The sequence below is a fragment of the Dipteris shenzhenensis genome, chromosome 2, assembly GCF_047967505.1.
Source record: "Dipteris shenzhenensis isolate YYH24624 ecotype China chromosome 2, Dip_SZ_1.0, whole genome shotgun sequence".
NCBI lineage: Eukaryota > Viridiplantae > Streptophyta > Polypodiopsida > Gleicheniales > Dipteridaceae > Dipteris > Dipteris shenzhenensis.
This window is the reverse complement of record NC_141597.1, coordinates 46,350,164-46,365,220: the sequence shown is the minus strand read 5'-3', so window position 1 is coordinate 46,365,220 and position 15,057 is coordinate 46,350,164. Positions and strand designations below refer to the sequence as shown.

General features: G+C 45.1%; 1 protein-coding gene across 1 annotated transcript; it reads right to left on the bottom strand.

Moving 5' to 3' along the window:
- Nucleotides 1-982: 982 nt before the first annotated feature.
- Nucleotides 983-14,346, bottom strand: LOC147904852 (translocation protein-like protein). Its single transcript, XM_087395884.1, has 5 exons — nt 14,153-14,346; nt 13,559-13,879; nt 13,232-13,433; nt 1,638-1,872; nt 983-1,523 (listed from the first exon to the last, which is right to left on the bottom strand). The coding sequence occupies exons 1-5, from the start codon at nt 14,198-14,200 to the stop codon at nt 1,262-1,264; spliced, it is 1,068 nt and encodes a 355-aa protein (XP_087252010.1). The 5' UTR covers nt 14,201-14,346; the 3' UTR covers nt 983-1,261.
- Between the last annotated feature and the right edge of the window lie 711 nt (nt 14,347-15,057).

Here is a 15,057-nt window from a genome sequence, read left to right as displayed (position 1 = left end):
CGTGTCCCAAATACATTTGATTGGGAGACCTACTCGATGAAATTGGAATCAAGCACTACAAGCCCCTATTCAATGTCAACCAAAGATGTATGTTCTTATGCAAGCATGGCGATTACCACAAATGAACATTCTTCAAGGAAGTATTTTTTAGCTACAATCATGTAGCATGACTCGCACACTGGTGCACATGTTGACAAGAGCGATCTCTCATCATCCTCTTGCTAGCCTCTATGCCCAAATTATCTCAACTAGGTACAAGCTAGTGGAGACTTGGCATTGAGGGGAGATTTTAAGTAAATCAATTGTAGAACTATCAATCTCATCCAGTACATTGATAGACGAGCTGGCCCTCCTAGAGAGTGACCTAGAGGTTGCCATGGATGGAAATATTGCCAAAATCAACGAATTCTTGTGTGGGAAGTTAGTAGTGAGTTACTTTGTGCCAATGTTTGTTGCATGTATTTTTTCACCAATTGATTTTACTTTCTTTAAACTCGTATGCCTTCCAGTGACCAGGCTCTTTTTTACTCCAAGAAAGTCACAACTTTTGAAAAATCAATCAGCTTGGTTTATCATGGATATCATATCCGTACATTCTGATTTAGTATTATAGTAAATGAGAATGTTCAACCTTAGCTCAGGAAACTCTCTATATCCTGCACAAAATACATTATGATTCACCATAGTAAATACATAAGAATTGTATGCTCAATCAAACAGCACTGTTTTACTAACTATATCCCTTTGTACCATTTACAACCACCTTTGCTCAAGACTCTCTCTATATCTACACTACATGAAAGATTGCATGTACATCACAAAGACATCACATGTCTTTCAAACTTAAATTTGAAAAGGTGCTATGATAGGTTATGCTAGTTGATTATAAAAAAATGTCAAATATCTTTGCGATGCCTTTTGATAAAGGGAGCAAATGCTATGTGCTATGTGCTAGCCCTACTATGTTTTAATGCTCATCCCATGACTTCATGACTGTCCAGCTTAAAGCCATTAAGAGACAACTCCTACCAAACTAAAGAGAAAAAGAAGTCCCCCTGCAAAGTGCAATATAATTACCATCCAGACAAAATCATATACATCTATTCATCAGAGTTTCAAATCCAAGCAAAAAATAGCTAGCAAAAGACACTGGTGCTATTACGTTATGTGCCTTGTAGCCTTCGATACAACTGTTTGCTTTTGTGTGTAAGGATCATAAGGATAGCCTCTTAATCTTGATATTATAGCAAGTTACGGAATGCTACTGTTCAGAAGAAACATCTGGATTAGTTGAGCCCACTTCTGCATCTTCATTTGTGTCGGACACAACTGCTGCAATGTCATTCTCATCCATCGCTTTGTGAGAATTTGCTGGTTTCGATTCTTGAGAAACTTCATCAGATGTCTCATTTCTCATTGTCTCATTATGTACAACAAGAACTTCATCCCGTTTTCCAGATAAAGCCATTTTTGGGGACCACTCTAAAACATCATCAATAATGTTTGACACCTTTTTCTGATACCTGCAGGGAGGGGGCGGGACAAGTTACAATTGTCCATTAAAAGACTCGAATGACAAAACACAGAGCCCAAATCGTTCATATTGCTTTCTAATTTTGAGACTAGATAAAACAAACCTTGCTCGAGCTGCCTCATCAGGTGCGTGATGGATGCAAAACCAGATTATCAGCCCTGTACCCATAGCAAAAGCCAGACGAGCTATCCAGTTGGGAGGCTTCTCATCTTCTTTGCTTGGTTCAGGCCAAAATCGGAACAATTCGGTCAAAGTAGCTTCCTCTGCAAGGATGTTTGGGAAAAACCAGATTCTCTTGCCAAGCAAAATCCATATGAAGCCAAAAATCGCCCACCGCACTGCAAGGAATAGGCTCTTAAGCTATCAAATTTCTTCCAGACAACTCAAACACAAAATCTATCTCTCTCTCTCTCTCTCTCTCTCTCTCGCTGTGCCCGCCTGCTCAGCCCAGGCTACCCTTTCGTTTAGCCTCTAATACCCCTTTGCTATCCTTCCACTTCACACCTGGAGGGGGGCAGCATGTCAGAGAAACAGGACTAGCTTTCTAAGAGCCTAACCTCACATGGAAGCACTTTCCCCAGACTAAATCTGCACTTGCAGCATTCAATTCTCAAAGACACATCTACAAGAATAACTCCACCTTAAGCCACTCAGATCTAGAGAACAGACACGGCATGAAGGGAGCAAACTGAAGTATATATAAAGATCCACAAGTGTGGACAGAAAACTCCTACTCCTGCTGGTCTCTCTCCCACTGCTGCATCCTTTTCTACTGAGCTTCAGTGGCCGAGGAGAGGCCTTGTAGTACTTTTATGAAAAAAGAATGCATAAAATATTACTTACATTTTACTCCATAACCCAAAAATGTCTAGTATTATCAATTGAAAAAAGTGTTCTCTTCTTTAATTTCAAAATTACAACAAATTACAAAGGAGAAGAAACTACTTCATTCAAATAAGAGAGTCGTTAGAGTTTTTCCTTTAAAATACCAATTGTTTTCCGTGCAAGTGCCCCTATATTTTGAACTCAAATTCATATACAAGGATTTTTATATCCTACGAATCAAGCATATCCACACATTGATGAATTCCAATTTTTTTTCCTTTTGTCGCATTGTTTAAGCACCTCTAGATGATATGTTCCCTAGGATGCCACATCAATGGACAAAACCCATATAAGTCAGGCTGGCAGCCCCCCAGCCCCTACAACAGGCAGACTGGTCCCTGGACAGGGCTGATCAGATGGCCAACCTGGGGTCGACCCATCCGGACCTACAGAGGACCTGGCCAACCTGATACAGGCCTTTAACAGGCCCAATCCTCCTCCCGCTTGAGGCCCTTTGCTAGGCTGCCTGATTGCCACAGCTATGGCCTCGCCGTGCCTCAAATCTGCCCCCCAGATGTATGGCAGAAGGCTGCTTATACTGCAGTCTACCTGGCTGCTGATGCAGCCCATGCATCTGCTCCCCATACTACCCACGTGGCACCTACATTATGTGCCCACATGGCACTTCTCACACCCATGTGTCCTATACATGTCAAGACCCCTAGGTCCTCATATGGGGTCTCACAAGTGGGGCATCGACCCTTCTACCCCAACATAGCAACCACAAGCATTAATCTGAACTCTGAGCTGGGTTGTGCCTTTGGCCTGGCTCACCTCTGATCAGCTCCCACAGCATCTGCCCAGCCTGGTCTAGCCTCTACTATCCGTTGGTCACCTTCTACCCATTTGCTACCCTTCCACTTCACACAGAAAGAGAAAGGCATCTCCTGGCGACCTTCGTCTTTTGTTGCTTCAATCCTACACCTATTTCATTCCGGAGAACATACCACAGAAAGGTAGGCCTCTCAGACCCACAATAGCATATCTTCCAACTGCAAACAGAAATTGTAGACTTTGAAATTGACACTCTTAGAAACAGACTCACAAGATTGGAAGAAATAGGGAAGATGAAATACAAGGTACTGAAGAAATGCACTGTATATCCCCCCTCCACCCCACCCCAACAGCCCTATGACTAGTTCTAATGAAATGATTACTACACAAAACAAGTTGATGAAAGAAGATATACCTTTGTAAGATATCCAATCGTACAAATTCAGATTTTTTATGTTCTAAAGTCCAAAAGTCTACAAAGAAGAGATGACAAGAGAGGTGGGCAACAAAGAGATCAACAAGCGCTAGGCAAGATTGTATACATGTATCTAGATGAATCCAGCAACGTGCCCAAACTCATCCTCTAAAAACATAACACAGTGTGCAGTTTCAATCTCATAACAGCAAGGTTGAAAACCGTAAACTCCATCGTGCATAGCCAGGACTAGCTACTATGACATCCCCACCAATATCATCAATGCCCAATGGGGAGAGTAGACCAGAGTCTAAACATATGCTCTCACTTATACAAACCCACACACCCACACATACTTGAGCATCCAGTTATACAAAGGTCTTCGTAGAGTTTCTATCAGTACTCCCGAGGTAAGGATAGACACAGCTGTGACAAAGGCTAGCACTAAAGGAGAAGGCTAATAAAGAGTAGTCTACATTCTCTTCGTTGAAGCTACAATTGCTAGTCCAGACTATACAATGTCATTTTTGTCTCTCCCAAACAAGCAATCTAAGCAAAAAATGCTCAGACGATCTAGTTAATAGGGCAACACGGCACTTAAGATAGAAGGACTTTTATCACAAAATCAGCAAGCCGCAACATGGACGAAAACTTACTACTACAGTAATCACAATCGATCGCCTATTGGATTTCTATCGATCATTTGCCACCATTGCCATACTCACTAGTCTCCCTGCTTGCGCTTGACATAGAAGAGATTCATCAGACCATTCAGGATAACCTATGGCAGATTTACATCCATAGGACAAGGGTGTCCCCCTCGCTATCACTTGCGACCACGATGGCCTTGTACAAAATGCATTCCTCCATCTTAGCAACGATGGTTTCATCCAAGCACTAGGGCACCTACAAATTCACCTTTACCATGCAGTATGAATCACTATGGGCTATCTCAGGACTTCACCTCACCGATTCCACGTGGCAAGACATGAAGTTGCAGCCACCTGACATTATAGAGATTACATGCTTTGCGACACACATGAGGTGGGAACAAAGGAGAATGTCTTGATGCATTGCCATAGATACTACAAGCTCCGGGGGAGATACCGCTGTCTCTTCACCCACCAATACATGGATATGGGGAGAGTCATTGTTTACCAAGAGCAGAGATGTGCTGCACGTATATGAGGCTACCCGACTCACGTCCAGTCTCATGAGATCCACCTCACACAACAAGAGATAACAGGCTTCTTCACAAGAAAAGCAATCATGAGATTTTCGTGACCGTGACCCTAATTTCTAGACACGCCAGGTTAGCAAAAGATTAGACACAAGGGCTACGAGTATGTACCCCATTTGAGGTACCATCAATGCCACATCTTGATGTCAGGCCAAGTGTTTTGTTCAATGTGGGAGCCTTAAGCTCCAATGAACGAAATGGGAAGACTCATAAAGTCCACGTGGCAAGACATGAAGTTGCAGCTACCTGACATTATAGAGATTACATGCTTTGCGACACACATGAGGTGGGAACAAAGGAGAATGTCTTGATGCATTGCTTTAAGCTCCAATGAACGAAATGGGAAGACTCATAAAGTCCAAGGGAAGACTCACGTCCAGTCTCATGAGACCCACCTCACACAACCAGAGATCACAGACTCCTTCACAAAGAATCAATCATGAGGCATTCATGACTGTGACTCTAATTTCTAGACACGCTAGGTCAGCAAAAAACTAGACACAAAGCCTACGAGCACCTGCCCCATCTGAGCTACCATCATTGCCACATCTTGATGTCAGGTCAAGTGTTGTATTCAATGTGGGAGCCTTAAGCTCCAATGAACAAAAGGGAAAGACTCTTTGAGTCCTTGAGCACCGTGAAAAACTAGAGGGCTGCCGATGCCGGTGACTGGATAGATGGGCCCTTGATAAACAATTATGTCCTCATAAATGAAGTTGGAAAACTTTCCTTAAGACTGCGTACACTTTTCCAAGTGCTGTCTAAGAAACTCGCACTATGGATCACTGAGGAGATCAGTTGCAATGATTCCTCCTTGACTGCCATGAGTGCCGTGGGAGCTGAAGCACTACTATAATGTCAACTTTTGGGGTTGTATGAACACGAAGCTCAATGATTGACTAGTATCTAATGTGGGTGAACTTACGAGGCCACTATTACATGACCACGAAAGAGGTGGCTTCTCGCTTGTTTTCCACCTAGCCATGGGTTTCCACACGAGCTCTGATCTTTTTCCCTCTCCCTATGTCCCTCCTTCACGAGATCTCCTCTTGAACCTCTTTCTAAGATGAGCTCTCTTTCTAGAACCCCTCCCTGAACCTAGTGCCTCCACTTGAGACATCCCTTGGGTGCCATGTGTCCTTCCTTTGAGCCCTTACCTTAAAGTCCCCTTTAGAACCTTCATATGTACCCCAAGAGATAACTCTAGACCATAGTCCCTTTACACATGTGACATTCAACATCCTATGACCATGTCCATTACATCCCTCCTTGATATTTATTGTCGATCCCTTATGGTTCTCCACCTTGTGGTCATGTCCATTAACATCCATCCTTGCTAGTTACTGTCGAGCCCTTATGGTTCTCCACCTTACCATAACCAAATCATAGGATTCCATGATTATAGTTGACATAACATTCACTTCCCCTTGGTTTACGCCCAGCAGCAGGTCACTACAGCAGCAAACCTCCAGTCGGTGCAGCAGCAGCCTGAGTCGGCCATTTCCAGGCCCAAGGGGGCCTATAAAAGGCAGCCCCTTGGTCCATCATTTCTCATCTTGGATCCACTTCTGGGCCTTCAGTCCTCAGCTCAGCAACCAGGATTACAGTTTTGTAGTGAGGGTTTCATCCCATTACATTTTATTAGTGAGGGTTTCATCCCTTCTTACAGTTGTATTCAGCCCTTTGGGCATTCATACATTCAGTTATAAATCCCTCTTCAGAGGCCCACTACATGATGAGTGTAAGGCTTTATGCCGTCAGCTCAGTTTCGAAACAAAAAACAACTTGACTTCGTGCGTCAGAACGAGGAGGAGCTACTGAACATTCTGTTCAGTAACAACTCTAAGGACTTCTGGCGGAGATTTCTATAGGGATGGTCCCCCCACCACTCAGTGACACTCAGGTGTGGTTTGATTATGCATGCATGCTCTATGATATCCCAAATCAGCCAGCCCCTAATCTATCACATATGCCACGGCCCACATTCTACACCCTCTTCACTAGGGGGGGGGGGGGGGGTAAAGGATGCCGTAATGAAACTTCATGATGGCCGAGCGAAGGATCACGAGGGACTATACACTGAGTTCATTGCATATGGGATTAACCTCCTAGCCCCGATCTTAGCCAAGCCCTTTAATGAAGCCGTTTGCTTGGGGTTTCCACGCACCTGGACCATCAACACTATCTCACCCATCCACAAGGCAGGGGATCCCATGAACCCGGAGAACTACAGGACCATCATGATTGGACATGTCATGTCCAAGATTTATGCATCAGTACTTGATTCTGAGGTCAGCAGATTTGCGGAGTGTCGAGGACTCAGAGCAACGGGATAGGCCGGTTTCAGGCGGGATGATGGGACCATGGACCACATTCTCGTGCTCAGATGTATGATCAAGGAGGCAAGGGCACGGAAGCAAAGGGTTTACTGTTGCTTTGTGGAATTCCGCAAAGCATTTGACACCGTTCCGCGAGCCCGTCTCTTACGACGCCTGCAGGATCTGGGTTACGACCAGGAGATCATTTGGGCTGTCATGGCACTTTATGAGCGAGTTGCAAGCAGAGTCCGGACAAGATCTGGATGGACAGACGAGATCATGAGCACTATCGGGGTCAAACAAGAGTGCCCATTATCACCTACTTTGATTGGTCTCTACATCGATGAGCTCGAGACAGTGATGCAGGCACAGGGTGGGGTAGGTTGCTCTCTCACGGGCACGCTGATCTGGATATTACTTTATGCAGATGACGTGGCTCTCTTGTCGTCCTCAACAGAGGGGCTCCAAAGACACCTTGACGCACTACAATCCTTTTGTGAGTCTCATGATTTGAAGGTCAACTTGCGTAAAACTAAGGTTATGATCTTCAATACATCCCGAGTCGTAATGCGCAATGAGCATTTTACTTTTGAGGGGTCCCCTGTTGAGGTAGTTTCATCATACACTTATCTGGGGGTCATCTTTTCCGAACCCACCTTCACCATGAGACCCGCGATGCAGGCGCGCCTGAGCAGAGGATATGCTTCATTGGCTAGACTTGAGAGATAGTCCTTTCGCTCTCATTTTCAAGATCCACGGACCAAAGGGTTGCTTTTTGACTCCTTGGTCCGCCCTGCAGGGATGTATGGCAGCCCATGTTGGGGGCCAAATTTGTCAGATACAGAGTGGGCCAGGGTGGAGCGGCTATAGGTTCTCATGTTATCACGAATGATCCATGGTAAGCCATCCATCCCTCGCCAGATCATTTGGGCGGAGTTTGGGTCACCCCGATTACACCTAAATGCTGCATTTCAGGTCATTACATATCTGTACCGAGTCAGGGAGTATGGGGATTACACATCCGGGCAAAGCAAGATCCCATGGCTAGCACTATCCTCTTCTATGGCACTTCCAGCAGGGAGAGATCAGAGGTGTTGGTATGCACGCACAGAGAGATGTTTGTAGGACTAGGGCTCCACATGGACAGACTACCCCCTTTCTAGTACAGCATGGATGCTCCTTTCTCTCCCCTCCTATCACATGAGATCAACCAGGTTATCCGTGAGGATCTACTACAGCTACACACATTCCGGACATGGTTGGACCCGAGTGATCTTCCAGTGAAGCTAGGCTTCTACAAAGATCACTTCTTATATATCACAGCGGAGGGTTTCATTGATCCACCAGGACACGCAGATTCACCTACCCCACTCGCTGAGGATCTCCCTGGGGCAGTTCCGGGTCTCTTCACACAGACTTTGTATCGAGAGCGGCCGAGCAGAGCGGTTACCCATGGAGAGGCGCATATGCACACTGTGTGACATGCAGGAATTTAAAAATACTTATGCATCCGAAACTATTCCTAGTTATGGAGACTGATTTTACCTTCGAGGCTAAAATTACCTTTCATAGCCCAATGCACTAAAAAAATCTATGCTTTCTCCTTTGCATCTAAAAGCACCCATTTTACCACTATACTAGTAGATAGTGCCCACATGCCTACTTTTTTTTATTTTGTTTTGTTTTGTTTGTACTAGCGTGAACACTCCCTCGCACCCAAGGACTCGCATCAGAGATGCCTATGAACAACAAGCGGTGCATCCATGCACCTTACAAGCAAGGCGGTCACCTGGTGGCTTAAGTGGCAGAAAGACCAGTATGATGTAGACAAGGATACACCTCTTTACAGTTGAACGAAGTTCATGAAAGATCTTTGATCATGGTTCTTGCCACCCCAGTACCTGGACACGCTCCAGAGTCAGTTCTATGAGCTATGCCAGGGCAACAGTGAGGCAGTGAAACATTATGCCAAGAAATTCACTCAGGTGTTCGTATAGTTGCAGTTGGAAGACAATCAGAAGCTCAGCAAATTCCTTCATGGGCTGCGTTTAGACATCAGTGGTACATCCATAATTTTTGGCTACGAGACTATGAGTGAGCATACGAGCTTGCTCAGAACTTTGAGCTCATGCACAAGGGTCAAGGACCCAAGCAGGTCAACAGTAAGAAGCCCCCGGATTCCACCACTCTTAATGGAGGGAAGAAGTCCGGCACGGGGCAACAGAAGAAAATCTAGACGGTGAAAGACAACAACGGCACGGGGCAACAGAAGAAAACCTCGACGGCAAAAGACGACAATGGCTATGGAGGGTACTTGGACCCAACAGCCCGAGCTACCTATGCCAAAGAAAACCGCTGCTTCTTTTGCCATGAGCAAGGGCACATAAAGCAGGATTGCCCGCAATTTAAGAAGCTTCAGGCAAATGGAGCCATGTCAAGTGGTTCTTCTACAGCTTTCACTGTGGTTATAGAGGAGATCGAAGATCAGTAGGACGGAAACTCTCAACAGTTTCCCACTATGTTCCAGTTCCACGGCCAGACGGGCGGCCAAAAAGTCCTTATTCTCACATATTCAGGGAGTTCCGAGGACACTATTTTTACCAAATCCACTCAGCGAACCAGGTTGACTCTCACCCACTCTGACTAAATTCGCCCTGAATGGGGCATTCATAGGACAGCAGGAGGAGAGCAACAAGGTGGCCTCAGCAACCACTTTGAAGATAGGAGGATGGGCAGATACCTGTCCTTTCAAGGTAGCACCAACTCAAGCAGCGGACATCATCTTGGGGGCCTGATGGTGGCACCAGTTCAAAGTTCGTCCGGACTTTCAAAACCAGGGTTTGGATCTGAAAATTCCAGATCACAAGGGTAAGTCCATCGCTTGGCTAAAGAACACTTTGCCTCACCCTTTGATTTCCGTAATCCATATGGCACTTGAAATCCGAAAGGGAGGAGAGGCATACATCGTCTATGTCAATGCGACCAATACAGAAGTTTCAGCTAGGACCCCCGAGCAGGAAGCTTTCCTTCAGCAGTACCAAGACATTTTCCTCACATGGAGCCTTCCTCCTACCTTTCCACAGAGTCAGCCAGAGGATCATCGTATTGAGCCCTTGCCTCCTAACAAGCATCCTTACCGTCTCCGCAAAATGATGGAGGAGGGTCTTGAGCAATAGTTAGAGTTGTTCTTACGTAGTGGCTTCATCTACCCCAGTAATTCCCCGTATGCAGCTCCGATCATTTTCATCAAGAAAAAAGACAACTCAGCTCAAATGTGTGTGGATTACTGCGCACTGGACAAGCTGACCATCAAGAGCAAGTTCCCCATGCTGAGGATATTGGAGCACCTGAACGAAGCCAAGATGTTCTCAAAGATTGATCTGAAGAGTGGGTACCACCAAATCCAGATTCATGAGCCGGATATCAAGAAGACGGTCTTCCGCACAGAGAAAGCCCAGCATGAGTTCATGGTGATGCCCTTCGGTCTCACAGGGGCACCCATGTCCTTCAACCATATGATGCTTTAGATCTTCAAACCTTTGATCGATAAGAGTGTCTTTGTGCCAAGGTGAAAGATATCGCAGAGTGGGAGGTGCCTACCAGGTTCAGATGTTTATGGGCATTTGCCAAGCATACAAGAAACATATCAAGGACTTGGCAAAGATTGTGCTTCTGATGCTGGCAGCTGGAGGGCTTGTGGAGATTTGCGATCCATCATTGCAGATGGAATTCCTGTTAGAATCTCAGGCCACACTCGTCGCGAATCACCTCCATCCTTCCTCCTCCTATGAAGATGAAGAATGTAACAATGATACGAGATGCAACGAAGAAGACAACCACTCATGTGGAAGGCGCAATGAAGCAAGACAACCTCTCATATGGCTAAGTATAGTTCATGTGGAAGGCAACGTATCAAGCATGTAAGAATGCTACGAGATGCGTGGCTTTTCTTGCGCAACAACGTTCATGGTGCCTTTGCCACTGCACATTGTTAGCAAATTGTGTTTTCTACGAGAGGTGCAGTGCAACAATTTGAAGCGCTTGCCAAAAGCTTATCTGCTACTTGTATTGCATGTACGTCACAAGCATAGATGACTATTTACTGCCGTTTCACAGTTCTTGTTTTAGGCATTTCAGTTTACAAAGACCTGAGCAGCCTAAGTTGTCCGCATAAGCCTGTTGTCATTATCTCAGCGGGGCAAAGAGACAGAGGGGAGACAGTGTAGAGGGCTTCAGAAGTAACGCTTCATATGGAGGGTATGGAGATAGGGAGTGGGAGAGTGTAGTTACTTTCAATAGCATCGCGAAATGGAGTAGTGAGGTTCTTATGAAGAGGGGGAAAGACAGTGGATGATTGTTGGCTAGCATTCGGAATTTGGATAACACTGTGGTCATTGTTGGCTAGAAGCAGCACACATCTGCGCAACAGCTTGTACCTATTACACTTTTGTATCCTGAACTAGGCTCAGCTCAATAGCTGAAACAAGCAAGTTTGGTACATCCGGAGTCTGGGTGTGAGCTTTCAATATTGACTAGATGGCAATTTGGGCAGAATCTCAAAGTCCTTTTGAGGTTGAAGAGAAGTAGATGTTATGCACGAGGATCCGGAACATGGACAACAAAAGAATCTCATGTGAAGATAGCATCGGAAAACACTCCGTCTCTGATAGAGAGAGAGAGAGAGAGAGAGAGAGAGAGAGATGGTAGCATGGTTTGATCGTTAGGGAATGAGTGCAAAGAACACGGAAAGAAGCCACAAAACTTGCCAAGGTTCAGAAAGACCAGGTAAGCACTGACCAGCACCTTTCCAAGGATCTAAAATTCTTCTTTGGAGTCTTGTCGGTCAGCTGCTTTATAAGCCGGCTCATTGAATGATCTTCAGACAGTTCTCAAATTACAATTCTCGTCTCTTAAATAATTTTTCTCATCATAGAGAGGAGAAATTCGGCTCTCGTCATCTCTGCCTACCCAAGCAAGCCTCCATGTGCAAACCAGAGTTTCTACCATGAACAAGAACACTGTTAGACAAAATGATGCCTTATTCAAGATTGGAAAATTGATATTTTGGTTAAAAATACACAGTTTTATGCTTTCGTAAAAGTGTTGGCACTGAAACCCATGTGAAAGTCCCAGGAATTCAGGTTCACTCATATCCTTCGTTACAATAACCATTTCTTTGAGGCAGGACTGATGGCCTTGTTCCAATGAAAGTACGGCCTGGTCTGGCCTACTCTCAAAAGCCTTCCAAACCACACGGCCTGGTCTGACCTACTGGTCGACCTGACTCAAAGCTGGCCAACCAAGCTGACCAGCAGGGTCCAGCGACCAACTAGGCCAGCCCAGCCCAAAGCTGGCCATATCTGGGCTACACTACCCTACAGGAACAGGCACTCCACCACGCAGAAGATGTGTGCAACACCCCCGCCTGACCTGGCGTACATAAACATGGACATAAGATGGCTTAAAGTTGTGGACACATCAATATACCTAGATGAATCCAGGAACATTCCCAAACTCATCCTCTAAAAACACAACATAGTGCAGTTTCAATCTCATGATAGTCACTCACAAGGTTGAAAACCATAAACTCCATCATGCATAGCAGGGACTAGCTACTATGACATCCCCACTGACGTCATCAGTGCCCAACAGTGGGTGTAGACCATAGTATAAAAATACATCAAATACACAATGCCCCCAAAGACTTACCTGTTCTAAACTCTCCATCCCACACGATGGCTAATTCTTATGTGGATCAGCAAGCTAAGCTACACAGTAGTATTAAGTCAAGTTTGGTAAGTGTATCATCACACAAAAAATTTGTACCTAGCAATTTCCTGAAAGAAAGGGGCGGGCCTAGAGAGTGTGCTAGAACCGCCCAATCTGAATTATAGCCTGTATTGTACACCACGTGAAGTTTCATACTTCATAGTGCTCAGATTTAAGTGAGAAAAGTTCCCTGCATAAGCAAGAAGAGCTCACGTCTATATATGAGATTCAATGTGCGTCTTTCAAGATTCTAAGGGCAAGATTTCTAAGAGAGATCATCGAGGACAAAAACTTACAGAAAAGAATACTGAAAATTGCTGAGAGGAAAGCCAGGCATACATAAAGGACAACCAACTTGCACCAGTGGGGAAAAACTGGAAACAAGCAGCATGCCAAGGTCACAATCGGGACTAAGAAAGAAAGCACGGTCTGCCACAGAGGTCGCCTCTTCTCAAACGTCCAGGCGAAAAAGGCGTCGTCTACAGAAAATGTTTGATCCTGGAAAACAAGTTCTTAAAATTAGTACCAAAAGAAACTACATATATGCAAACCTTCTCAGCTTGCCTGCTTTATGCATTGATTAAAACCAGACAACACACTTGTTAATCGTGTTGGAGACATACAGGGAACAATTCCAGCCGTGCAGGCCATTTAGAAAGCTTTTTCTTCCCGGGTCTGAGAGTCTTCACAACTCGATCACATCGAATTATTAATTTGCGCTTTAGTAAAAGATTGCCGATGTCCTCTTCGGATTCTCTGGAAACAAGATCTGCATTGAGTAGTTTCGTGAGTTCTGCATGCTTCCCAAGCAACGTAGCAAAATCCTTTCCCCTGAAGTACTCGACCCTTGTATCTCCTAGAACAGCCCATCGTGACTCCAATTCTTTGTGATCCCGTATCTTCTCTGCGAATGTTTGCACAGAATCAACTTCTTTCTTCTGTTTCTGCACCAAGCATACAAGACAGCCTTTAATCCCGCATTTTGGAATTTCAAGGGTTGGCTATGGCCTGACAAGCTGGCACATAAGATCGTTCCAAAAGAGACTGCCATGAAGAAATGCGGCAGCAAAGAACGATGACCGCAGGAGTGGTCACTGAGAAGAGAGGTTGGAAGCGTCCATGGAAGGGGAATGCTAATGGGGGGAACTGAAAAGGCGGCATTTGCCAAAAAAAAGGATGCGGAACGACAAAAGCAAGGAGAGGAGGAAGGAAAAAACCTTAACGGAGTGTGCAGGGACTGGTTCAGGGAGTTTCTTCTTCGCCATGCGAGAGGAATCATTCACTAGAGCTGTGATTTTGGAGCTCCAGCAGCAGCAATCGAGCGATCGGAGAAGAAGAGAGAGAGAGAGAGAGAGAGAGAGATCTGAGAAAGAAAAGCTGGGAGCAACCAAGAAGGCTCACAAATGTTGCTTGTCAGTATCACTAACCTCGTATTTACTGCTCTAATCACAGAACTACTAATACCAATGAGCCTTCTCTTTTGACTTGGGAGTTTCTTGGTCCCTCCTATTATTCAATTTCATGTTGCTTTCATTTGCCATGGCTCTAATTTTAGCTCCATCTCAAGCTAGAACTTTCATTCTCATCCCTTTTTGGCCCGCCGTCTCTAGGTCTAAGTGAAGGCGATTCAAGAAGAAACGAAAATGGACATTTTTGGCCTACCTGGGGAGGGTTGGGGGGGGGGAGCCTTAGCATCCTTGGGATTTTAGGAAAGCAGAAATTGAGTATTTGCATCAGAAAATTCAAATAAAGCATATAATAGGTGGCTTAACAGCATTAGTTGCACGTTCTGATTTTTATTAGTGTTAATTAAAGTTTTCAGGTCGCCACCTCTCCTGTTCTCGTATTTTCGCCGATGATTCTCATGCATGTTCACTACGACGCTTGAAATAGGACTGCATGGTTGAATGAAGTCTGGGATTTCTATTGCATAGAGCAGCCATTTTTGGGAGCGCCAGCTGCATGCAGTCATTGTGAGAAGGTGCGTTGATTTCCTAGTGTTTTGCATGCGACTTGCATGGCTCTCCAAGGTGAGGAGCTTGCCAAATACATTGATGAAGAGACCCTATTTGCGGATTGAACCAAAGGCTCCATCAATTCGGAGCCGCTGCTCTCTATAATT